Source organism: Protomyctophum parallelum (assembly GCF_964188405.1).
Source record: "Protomyctophum parallelum genome assembly, chromosome: 6".
Lineage (NCBI taxonomy): Eukaryota > Metazoa > Chordata > Actinopteri > Myctophiformes > Myctophidae > Protomyctophum > Protomyctophum parallelum.
This window is the reverse complement of record NC_139701.1, coordinates 2,294,106-2,306,228: the sequence shown is the minus strand read 5'-3', so window position 1 is coordinate 2,306,228 and position 12,123 is coordinate 2,294,106. Positions and strand designations below refer to the sequence as shown.

Below are 12,123 nucleotides of genomic sequence, written 5' to 3'. Positions count from 1 at the left end.
TATGCAAAGTCGATTCGGACCCCGGGCTGTTATAAGGAGCCGGGCCGTTATTTATTTTTGCACCGGCCTGCACAAGGCCATTATTTGGTTTCAGTATATACATACAGTAACATACAGTAATATGTAGTGCAAATATTGTTTGGAACTGGTATTACCGTATTACTAATAAAGAAAAACAAAGCTACAGTAGGCTACATACAGTAAAGCGTTTACAACATACTAATACTGTACAGGGTTCCTACCGCCATGAAATTCAGTGAATTATTTTTACGTAGTTACTTTTTTACATCTGTTCTTTTTTCCATGTTGTCTTGCTTGGGGGGATTGATAGCATACAATATCCTCATTAACCCATTCTGGGCGGGAACCCCTATTGGTATCTTACCCCCTCAGGCCGGGCACCCATATTTGGGTTCTGTACAGTATGTACAGTATTCAAAAATGTAATTTTTTTGATGCTGCTATATAAATATTTGAAGTTTTTCAGAAACCTTAGGTCAGGATTTAGAGGCGTTTTTAGAATCGGCCTTAGGGGTTAATGCATAGGCCTGGAAATGGGGTAAAAATACATTTGGAAATGTTGTAGAATATGAAATGTTAAAATAATAATTGTGGGAACTAAACTTGTGGGAATGTAGCAATCTCAATGCTACCAATACTCATCATCCTCCTCCAATTTAGTGCATCAATATTGTACAAGACCTACAAGCTCACAACGCACCGAGGCTCCACGCATTGTGAGCTTGTAGATCTGCTATTTCTTTGCACACCGGCCACAGCTTTTTGCACCGGTCTGCACCGGGCCATCATTTGGTTACATACAGTTCCATGCAGTCATCTTTTTTTAGTATGGTAAACAATAAAGCAGCGGACAAACACATGATTTCATTATAAACTGTAGGCCTACGTACCGGTAGATTTTCACCCAATGAAAATTTACACTTCACGGATTATAGGCCATTTGGAATTAGAACAATCAGTTGAAAATTGACAGAGAATAACACGATTTAAATATCAACTTTTTTGTTGCAGTGTTTTATAGTACTATGCTTGTGAGGACCTGGCTGGCGCACGCCGAAAAGGTTTTTTTTTCTCTGCAAGCTCACAAAGCGCTGTCATGCAACACTTGGAGCTTGTACTGTAGATAGTGATACACGGATGACAATAAACACAGAATATACACCACTTTGCATTAAAACAATTGGTTGTGCAATCATAGGAGGCAATTGTGAAACTATAGCCTAGATTTAGTTTATGGAGGACTGGTGTTGCTGTTGTGAAATGATCGAGTGGCGTGCGGAGATTTGCAAACTCAACACGATGAACACGCAAATAATAATATAAATGAGGGCTGAGGCTGATTAAGTTTGCAAATAACGGCCCATGGGCCGTTATATAGAGGAGGGCGGTTATTTGATGGAGGCGGTTATTACGCAAAATGGTGTCGGAACCTGGGCCGTTATTTGGTGCTGGGCGGTTATTTGAGCATGGGCTGTTATTTGGTGCTGGGCGGTTATTTGAGCATGGGCCGTTATTTGGTGCTGGGCGGTTATTTGAGCATGGGCCGTTATTTGGTGCTGGGCGGTTATTTGAGCATTGGCTGTTATTTGGTGCTGGGCGGTTATTTGAGCATGGGCTGTTATTTGGTGCTGGGCGGTTATTTGAGCATGGGCTGTTATTTGGTGCTGGGCGGTTATTTGAGCATGGGCTGTTATTTGGTGCTGGGCGGTTATTTGAGCATGGGCTGTTATTTGAGCATGGGCTGTTATTTGAGCATGGGCTGTTATTTGAGCATGGGCTGTTATTTGGTGCTGGGCTGTTATTTGAGCATGGGCTGTTATTTGGTGCTGGGCTGTTATTTGAGCATGGGCTGTTATTTGGTAATATACGGTATTCAGGTGCACTTTATAGTCCGGAAATAACGGTATTTTTGGAAAATAATTGAAAAATCTTGAGAAATTGTGACAATCGGCTATTTTCACTACTTCTTAAACATTTGTTTTCTAATTCATAGAATTTCTCAGATTTTTCTTTGATTTCTCCATGCACATTATACTGAAACAAAATGCTTTGAAATAATAATATTTAAAAAACTAAAATGTAGGAAACACAAATGGGTCCCGAGCCAGTGTTTGGGAAACAGTGGTCTAAAACCCACAGCCGGGTTAACTGAGGCAACCGACAGTCAAGAGCGAGAGCCAGAGGAGTGTTTTTGTTAAAGAAACCAACTGGGATCCAACTGGGACTTGGCTGTGCTTTCCTGTGGGGACTCATTACAGTCTGGGGACCATTTCAGGAGGTGTCCAGCTCCTCTGAGATTTGGGGAGGGGGAGAAGGAAGAGGAGGTGGGGAGGGGAGGGAGACAGAGAGCCAGGGATTGAAAGGAGGCCTTTGTGGTGGCAGTTCGTTTAAAACGCATGTCACAGAGAGAGGAGAGGAGGTGCTGAGTCACCCCTCGCGTCGCTGAGGAATCCCACCGCCGACCACCACGCACGCACGCACACACACACACACGCACGCACGCACGCACGCACGCAAACACACACACACACACACACACACACACACACACACACACACACACACACACTCGTATCGCTATACCTTTGAGTACGTCAACAATGTGGATTTTCATGAATGCCTTCTTTACGCAATTTTCCTTTTCCAAATCCACCTGCTTGTAGATGTGCTGTTTTCCTTTTCCAAATCCACCTGCTTGTAGATGTGCTGTTTTCCTTTTCCAAATCCACCTGCTTGTAGATGTGCTGTTTTCCTTGTCCAAATCCACCTGCTTGTAGATGTGCTGTTTTCCTTGTCCAAATCCACCTGCTTGTAGATGTGCTGTTTTCCTTTTCCAAATCCACCTGCTTGTAGATGTGCTGTTTTCCTTTTCCAAATCCACCTGCTTGTAGATGTGCTGTTTTCCTTGTCCAAATCCACCTGCTTGTAGATGTGCTGTTTTCGGAGCACGACAATGTGTATCTCTCTAATTCAACTATAGTCACAACTTAGTAATAACACGAATGTGTGCGCACGCACGCATGCACGCACGCACACCTCCATCCAAGTGTTCTTGTATGGAGGTGTATTTTTTATTTATTTTGTTTGTTTTCAAGGTTCCCTTCATGGTTCAATACAGCTTTCTGGTTCCTGGTGCCAAACTGAACCTGCTCTCTTTGTCTCCGTACCCCCCCCCCCACCCCCCTGGGTTTCCTCCCCTCTCAGTGCTTGTTGTTTGTGCTGAGGTCAGCTAGGCTGAGATAAAAGAGGTTTAGAGAGAGAGAGAGAGAGAGAGAGAGAGAGAGAGAGAGAGACAGAGAGAGAGAGAGAGAGAGAGAGAGAGAGAGAGAGAGAGAGAGAGAGAGAGAGAGAGAGAGAGAGAGAGAGAGAGAGAGAGAGAGAGAGAGAGAGAGAGAGAGAGAGAGAGAGAGACAGACAGACACGAGGAGTGGACAGATAAGATTGTTTCTGCTGCGCTCAGACCGGCGTCTACATAAGTGGTTCTCAACCCTTTTCAGGCCACGACACCCCCCCCCCCCCCCCCCCGATCATATCTGGACCTGGGGACCCCCACCGCCCCACCCTGATAAGCACTTGGAATTGTAGGAGTTGAGGCAGCTCTTGTCCAGCTCTGAGTTACCTGCCAGCGTCTCCATTGTCCCCTCTGACTGTCCCCTCATATGGTCTGTCCATCTCTGAGTTATACCTGCCAGCGTCTCCATTGTCCCCTCTGACTGTCCCCTCATATGGTCTGTCCATCTCTGAGTTATACCTGCCAGCGTCTCCATTGTCCCCTCTGACTGTCCCCTCATATGGTCTGTCCAGCTCTGAGTTACCTGCCAGCGTCTCCATTGTCCCCTCTGACTGTCCCCTCATAGGGTCTGTCCATCTCTGAGTTACCTGCCAGCGTCTCCATTGTCCCCTCTGACTGTCCCCTCATATGGTCTGTCCATCTCTGAGTTACCTGCCAGCGTCTCCATTGTCCCCTCTGACTGTCCCCTCATAGGGTCTGTCCAGCTCTGAGTTACCTGCCAGCGTCTCCATTGTCCCCTCTGACTGTCCCCTCATATGGTCTGTCCATCTCTGAGTTACCTGCCAGCGTCTCCATTGTCCCCTCTGACTGTCCCCTCATATGGTCTGTCCATCTCTGAGTTACCTGCCAGCGTCTCCATTGTCCCCTCTGACTGTCCCCTCATATGGTCTGTCCATCTCTGAGTTACCTGCCAGCGTCTCCATTGTCCCCTCTGACTGTCCCCTCATATGGTCTGTCCAGCTCTGAGTTACCTGCCAGCGTCTCCATTGTCCCCTCTGACTGTCCCCTCATATGGTCTGTCCAGCTCGGAGTCCTGGGACGCCCGGCCACACTCCGACGCTGTGTGCGTGTTAGAGAGAGACACAGAGAGAGAGAGAGAGATTCATGTCACATACATGTTTAGGAAAATTAAACTGTACCACACATACAGTACATGTATGTACTGTATTTTGCGTCACAGCTTGTCGGCAGGAGATTCCCGACAACAAGCTCCCGTCGCTTGCCGTCCGCGTCAGAACCCGTTGATGAAGAACCGAACATGTTCGGTCGGCTGGCGACCCTCGGTAGCCGACGCTATCTGTGTTGTAGTGATAAGGGGGTAAATACTCCACTGTAGAGTGGTTCTCTACTGTCTGCTCCTCTGACTCGTCATGTTTCAGTGCTGACTACTTGTACAGTGTTCAAACTGTGCTTTTTGCAATTTCCATGGGGAAAAATGTTTTGTCGGGCGACTGGTTTTGTGCTGATCACCATTCACCATAAGACGTTTCTGCACAGTGCAGGTTATGCACGCACACACGCACACCAGGGTTGATTTCGTCGATTAAAATGATTGAAAATGTCGAAATCTTTTCACTGACGGAAGCTAAATCAAATCTAAATTAAAAACTATATATTGGCAAAAATGTCGTAGCTAGTAAGAGTTAAGAGATTTCATTGCGCTCAGGTGTTATCAAATATCACACACACACTGAATCACAACGCGGCGTGAGCTTATCGGCTACTTTCTGCATGCAACCAAGTGTAAAATCAGACATTACAACGTCAACAAAATACATTGTGGTCGACAACTGTAGACTTAGTCAACTAAACTCCAATATTAATATCATTATTAATATCATTATTAAACACCAACACTTTCTAAAATGACTAAAACTAAATTACATTGTATTCAAAAGACTATGACTAAACTGAATCAACACTCACACACACACACACACACACACACACACACACACATTGTGGGGGGTTCACTCACAGATGCTGTGATGGTGCAGGGAGCTGCCAGCGCTGCTGGGTCGGCTGCCGGAGCGTGTCGGGGGCCGCGGGCCGTAGCGGGACGGAGGCAGGCCGTCTTCAGTCCTCTGTCTGCCCGGCGCTGGGTGCTCTCTGTCCCCGACACCCTCACCTTGCCCCTGGAAGTCCCTGCACACACACACACACACACACACACACACACACACACACACACACACACACACACATACATTTGAATTATTTTATTTGGATCTGCACAAGAGGCGTAATACAATAGACCCAAACACTGATCAGAATTAGGTTATACATTATATGGTCCAACCAGATATAGCTGCTGCACATGCTTAACACACAGAGGGAAAAGAAGAGAAAAATATATATATAGCACATTGTTTACATACTATTACTTGACACTACTAGACAGGATTTTTTTTTTTAAGCCACCTAGGGATAAATGAAACAACGCCTTCTCCAGACAGACAGACTGCCCATAGTAGCTGAGACAGAACAGTATTTAGCCAGCTTTTTTGCATTTGTTTTTAACAATCCACCCAATTGCAGACCCCTGAGCACAAGTTTATGGACATGGCCCAGACTTCCAAATACAAGGACAATAAGTTGACAGTTATATCCACACACACACACACACACACACACACACACACACACACACACACACACACACACACAGGGGCAATTTTTCGTCGAGCGGTGCAACTATACATGTATTGTTATAGTTGCTGTACTGTGCTGTGCTCTGTACTGTATTGTATTGTAATGTACTGTACTGTACATCTTTGAGAAATGACAGTTACTGTGTGGGGGTCCCCGGGAGGTCCCCGGAACATCCAGACCCCCAGGAACACGCCCCCCAGGAACATGGGATTCATACGCGGACATACATACATACAGTACCTACATTCGGACATACAGTACATAGGGACACGCATAGCAAAAGCAGAACTAGCTGATCTACAAGCTTACGTGTCACTTTGTAAGCTTGTAAATCAGCTATTTCAGCTATCTAAAATAAATATAAATGATGATGAAAAAAAATCGGCAAAAAATTGCCAATCGCAATTACTTGTGTGACAATAAATCGTCAACTTAACCCATTCTGACCGGGCACCCATTTTGGTGTCAGCATCATGTTATGCTTTAGATATTGAAAAATAGCAGATCTACAAGCTCATATCGCGCCACCGAGTGGCGCGATACGAGCTTGTAGGTCTGCTATTTTTTGAAAAATCGACATTTTTAGAATCTGATCTCAGGTCAGAATGGGTTCATCAGACCAGTGTGTGTCTGGCGGAAACCTCGTATGAATCTGATCTCAGGTCAGAATGGGTTAAATGTGTAATGGTGACGGGCGGCCCTGCGTGTCCTTCTCCGTCTCACCAGCAGGGAGTGTTTTTAAGGACTCTGCACAGTCCTGGGAAACATGTACTCAAGTACTCAGGAGACTGCAGACAATAGCCACAGTGGCAGAGAGAGAGAGAGAGAGAGAGAGAGAGAGAGAGAGAGAGAGAGAGAGAGAGAGAGAGAGAGGGGGGATACAGGTGGGACAATGCAGGGGTGAACCTGAGCTCCCATGAAGGGCACTAGTGGGACGTGTAGTGACTAGTGAACTGGTGACACATCCTGGCCCGTCCGCAGAGCAGAGGCCCTTTGTCTTGGTTTCCAGGGCAGCCGTGAAGGGGTGACCTCGTTCAGAGGACCGTGGCCTATAGGCCGTCACCGGGGTGACCTCGTTCAGAGGACTGTGGCCTATAGGCCGTCACCGGGGTGACCTCGTTCAGAGGACCGTGGCCTATAGGGGTGACCTCGTTCAGAGGACCGGGGCCTATAGGCCGTCACCGGGGTGACCTCGTTCAGAGGACCGTGGCCTATAGGCCGTCACCGGGGTGACCTGGTTCAGAGGACCGTGGCCTATAGGCCGTCACCGGGGTGACCTCGTTCAGAGGACCGTGGCCTATAGGCCGTCACCGGGGTGACCTCGTTCAGAGGACCGTGGCCTATAGGCCGTCACCGGGGTGACCTCGTTCAGAGGACCGTGGCCTATAGGCCGTCACCGGGGTGACCTCGTTCAGAGGACCGTGGCCTATAGGCCGTCACCGGGGTGACCTGGTTCAGAGGACCGTGGCCTATAGGCCGTCACGGGGTGACCTCGTTCAGAGGACCGTGGCCTATAGGCCGTCACCGGGGTGACCTCGTTCAGAGGACCGTGGCCTATAGGCCGTCACGCTCACCAGAGGTCCCGCACGCCACGCCCAGGTCGCATGACTATGACCTGCAAAAGCTGCCTTTGGTCCTGTTAGTCCCAGTAGTTCTTTGACTTCTTTTTTTTTTTTTTTTTTTTTGCGGCTTACGCCTTTTATTGATTTTTGAAGGGACAGACAGTAGGCTGACAGGAAACGGGAGAGAGATGGGGGGATGACATGCAGTAAAGGCCGTGTCGGGTTCGGGAGTCGAACCCGCGGCACACTGCGACTGGATTACCAGTCCGGTGCCCAGACCGTTACGCCACGGCCTGGGCGTTCTTTGACTTCTTCATGTCAAGGACCACCCCCTCCTTCCCCCAAATAGATAATTAATAACATAAAAAAGATACAAATGTATTTGGCGTTGGAGACCCCAGGGCTCCAGACTAAGGGGGTCCCTGCGCCCCCAGATATAAAATATCTGTTTGGGACTTAAATTAATCTCAGCCGGGACGGTTTCGAGTTTTTGAAAATGTGCATATCGTGAGCACATACGGGCAGCTGCATACATGTTGCAGCGGAAGACAAATGCTGCGTTATTTGAAGAGGGGAAAAAATATATAATAATAATAATAATAAAACAAGGCATATGACAACAGCCAAAAGTTAATATATGTAATCGTAAGGACACCTTCGCAAATAAATACTGTACATGCAACAGTGGCTCTCAACAGCCTGTGGATGTTGTGGTGGATGCATCCTGCTGTTGGTAAATCTGTGAGTTTTCAGTGCCACACACACGGCAACTATTACCTACTAATTACCTAAATGTTATGTAATGTGACTGTGCTTTTACTGAAATATTAACTTAGAAAACATGGATTTATGGGAGAACATGGGAGAACATGCAAACTCCACACGGAAAGGCCAACCCCGCCTCGGGTTTGGGCACTGATGATGCGGAGTAGAAAACACGCTACCGACTGTGCCACCGTGTCCCTTTATTCATATTTATTGATGGCGTCTCTTGTCCTGCACCAGGCAGGATGATTGCATAGGGTAAGCCTATAGCATAGGGTGTGTACTGTGTACGTCTGTGTAACTTTATTCATATTTGTTTGAGGATGTCTTTACCGTGACTGCATAGGGTGTGTATATCTGTATACTTTATTCATATTTAGTTTGAGGATGTCTTTAATGTATACTGCATAGGGTGTGTACATCTGTATACTTTATTCATATTTGTTTGAGGATGTCTTTACCGTGACTGCATAGGGTGTGTACATCTGTATACTTTATTCATATTTGTTTGAGGATGTCTTTACCGTGACTGCATAGGGTGTGTTTTGTTACGCTCGCTCCGCGCTCACATCAAAATCCCCCCGCTCCGCTCACATGCTCTGATCCAGACAGATGGACCTTTTACCAATCCCGCGGGGCAAATTCAGTGGCCAGAGGCAGCACAGCAGTTAGAGCACAGACACACAGGAAACTAAGATAAGATAAGAGTAGTATGCTGCATGATACGTAGCTTAGGACTCAAAAAGAAGAAACGGCATCACAAAAATATCAGCAATGAGCAACAGTATATTTTGTGACAGTTTAGGACCACAATGAAATGTTTGTGTTATCCTCAATAATGACTGTCATTATTACATCAACAGAATACACTGATATCAATACAGTGCCAGCAGCATTATCGGTACAATAACCTTCCCCACCCAATGGTCTAATTGAGGAATAGGAAACACCTGGTGGTATTATGACAGTGTCCATGTCAGAGTCAGTGTCCGTATGGTCATTGTTCTGGTGTAAAGAGGCCTACCTCTCCCCATCCCATCTGGAAAGGGTCATTCATGCCTTCATCACTACTAGGTCAGACTACTGCAATTCCCTTTATGTAGGATTGGACCAAACGGCCCTTAGGCGTCTGCAGCTGGTGCAGAATGCTGCCGCTCGCCTTCTCACCGGCAAGAAGAAACTTGACCACATTAACCCGGTCCTAGTCTCCCTCCACTGGCTTCCTGTCCATTTTAGAATCCATTTTAAGATTTAGCTATTTGTTTTTAAAGCCCTAAATGGGCTGGTCCCCCCTGTACCTGTCAGAACTCATTGACCCGTATGTTCCGCTCAGACCCCTCAGGTCAGCTGACAAGCTACTGCTGACTGACCCCAAAACCAAATGCAAGACGAGAGCCTTTGCAGCGGCCGGCCCTAGACTCTTTTTCTCTGTGGCCTTCGACAATGCCTGATGTAAATGTTATACTGCCTTTAGCTCCATCTATTCTTATTTTGTCCATCTGTTCCTCTATATTGTTGCCATGCACTTTTGTTTTCTATTTTTAACCTGTACAGCACTTTGGTCGACCATTGGTCGTTGTGATACTGTACGTGCTACTGTATATAAATAAAGGTTGAGTTGAGTTGAGTAGTACAACAAAGTGTTGGCAAAGTGCCAACACTTTGTTGTCATTTGGTGCCCTACAACGTAGTGTCCCATTTTCCTCATCTGCAGACAGACATCTCTACACTATAGCCTCTTTTGTCTCCATGCCACGTCGCCATTAGCGAGCCATTGTCTCGCTAAGTCGAGGCAGATCGATGGAATGCTCACATGTCCTCTAAGAAAACGAGTACAGTAGGGCAACGCCAATGTAAAGAAGAACGCAAGGATACACTATAAAAGGAAGCATGCTAAGTTTATCTAGGTTGGTAAGTGAACACCGGCCCACCTGTTTAGCTGCAGTGGGTAAAGTTACTCTTCCACAACATGTCACCTGAAGGGGTCTAATTTATACAACTATACCAAAGTTGTCTGGATGCCGGGCGGGGAGGGAGATCTTTGTGGCTGTGCGTACTTCGTACGGGCTGCAGAGGCGCTGCGTTCGCCCGGAGGGGACTAACCCATTCTGACCTGAGATCAGATTCATACGAGGTTTCCGCCGGACACACACTGGTCTGATCAACCCATTCTGACCTGAGATCAGATTCTAAAAATGTCAGTCGTTCTTCGATTTTTACAAAAATAGCAGACCTACAAGCTCGTATCGCGCCACTCGGTGGCGCGATATGAGCTTGTAGATCTGCTATTTTTCAATAGATAAAGCATAACATGATGCTGACACCAAAATGGGTGCCCAGTCAGAATGGGCTAAACACTGGCTGACAGGGTGAGCCAGTATGGCACGACGACAGTGGGCGGCAATGTTAGAATATGTATTGGGGAAAAAAGGGGTAAAAATAATGTAATTAATAATGAATTAATCATCTAAATGTATTAAAAAGCAAAATAATTTCGATTTTATATTGGTGCTTTGTGCACACTCAGTCATTTCCAAATACAGAGACATTCTATACCCTAATATATTTGTCATTATTTCTTTCCTTGGGGTTCCCCCGGACCACACTTTGAGAACCACTGCGGTTTGTTTGTTTAAACCATTCTGAACCGGGCACCCATTTTGGTGTCAGCATCATGTTATGCTTTAGCTATTGAAAAATAGCAGATCTACAAGCTCATATCGCGCCACCGAGTGGCACGATACGAGCTTGTAGGTCTGCTATTTTTGAAAAATCGAAGAGCGACTGACATTTTTAGAATCTGATCTCAGGTCAGAATGGGTTCATCAGACCAGTGTGTGTCCGGCGGAAACCTCATATGAATCTGATCTCAGGTCAGAATGGGTTAACTGTCGTATTCTGACCCGACTCAGATCGCAAGATCGAAACGACAGTCATTTTTTCTACTGGCACCTGAATAAAAAAGGCTTAATAATGAAACTGTCAGGATGTAATAGACATTTTTAGAATCTGATCTCAGGTCAGAATGGCTTAAACTGTTGGAGCTGGTCCAGTGTCCATCCCTTCTGCTGCTGCGATGCCGGTTCTTCCTCGTGAGTCGTAGCTATCGTGTTGCTACTGTTTATTCCAACTGCCGTGCTGCCTCTAGCCACTGAATTTGCCCTGCGGGACCGATCATAAAGCTCAATCCTTCTATCTACAGTATCTTGATTTAAGGAGCTTTGGCTTAATATGTCTAAAAATGTAGATGGATAGATATAACTTTATTGATCCATGCGCCAGAGACAGCACAGCAGTGAGATCGTGGTTACGGACGTACAGGGCAAAGAAGTGCAGTAGGTACAGTATACAGAAGAACAGTAAAGACACCCTCAAACAGATATGAATTAAATTAATACATATCGGTCTATACACATAACACACCCTATACAATCCTGGGTGGACAGGGGAGATGTATGCAGCTGGTACACAGCACAGGTGTGGTCGTACTGCCTGGAGCATGGAAGGAATCAGACCATAGGCACACTGTCATGTTACACAGGACAAGCTGTGCCATATAATATAAACAATAGCTTTCAGGACTAAGAGAGAGAAGACAATAGAGAGAGACAACAGGCCATAATATGATAATAGCAGACCATAATTCTTCCTCAGACAGTGTGCGTACAGTATACAAAATGCTCCTGTTTGATGGGAGTAGAGAGATAAGCCTATAGTTATGACATGGTTATGACATGGTGGGCAGCACATGTTCCAGCCAACCGTAGCGTAGCCGTTGTTGTTGTCGTTGTCGTGCATTGTATACGTGTCCTACTTACGTTGTCGTACATA

General features: G+C 46.2%; 1 protein-coding gene across 1 annotated transcript in view; it reads right to left on the bottom strand.

Moving 5' to 3' along the window:
- armc9 (armadillo repeat containing 9) overlaps nucleotides 1-12,123 on the bottom strand; it is an 84,105-nt gene that overhangs the window by 15,208 nt on the left and 56,774 nt on the right. Inside the window, exons 23-24 of the mRNA XM_083766877.1 lie at nucleotides 5,292-5,458; nucleotides 4,285-4,372 (exon numbers count right to left, since the gene is read on the bottom strand). Coding sequence (XP_083623003.1) covers nucleotides 4,285-4,372; nucleotides 5,292-5,458 — 255 coding nt within the window. The remainder of the gene's footprint in view (nucleotides 1-4,284; nucleotides 4,373-5,291; nucleotides 5,459-12,123) is intronic.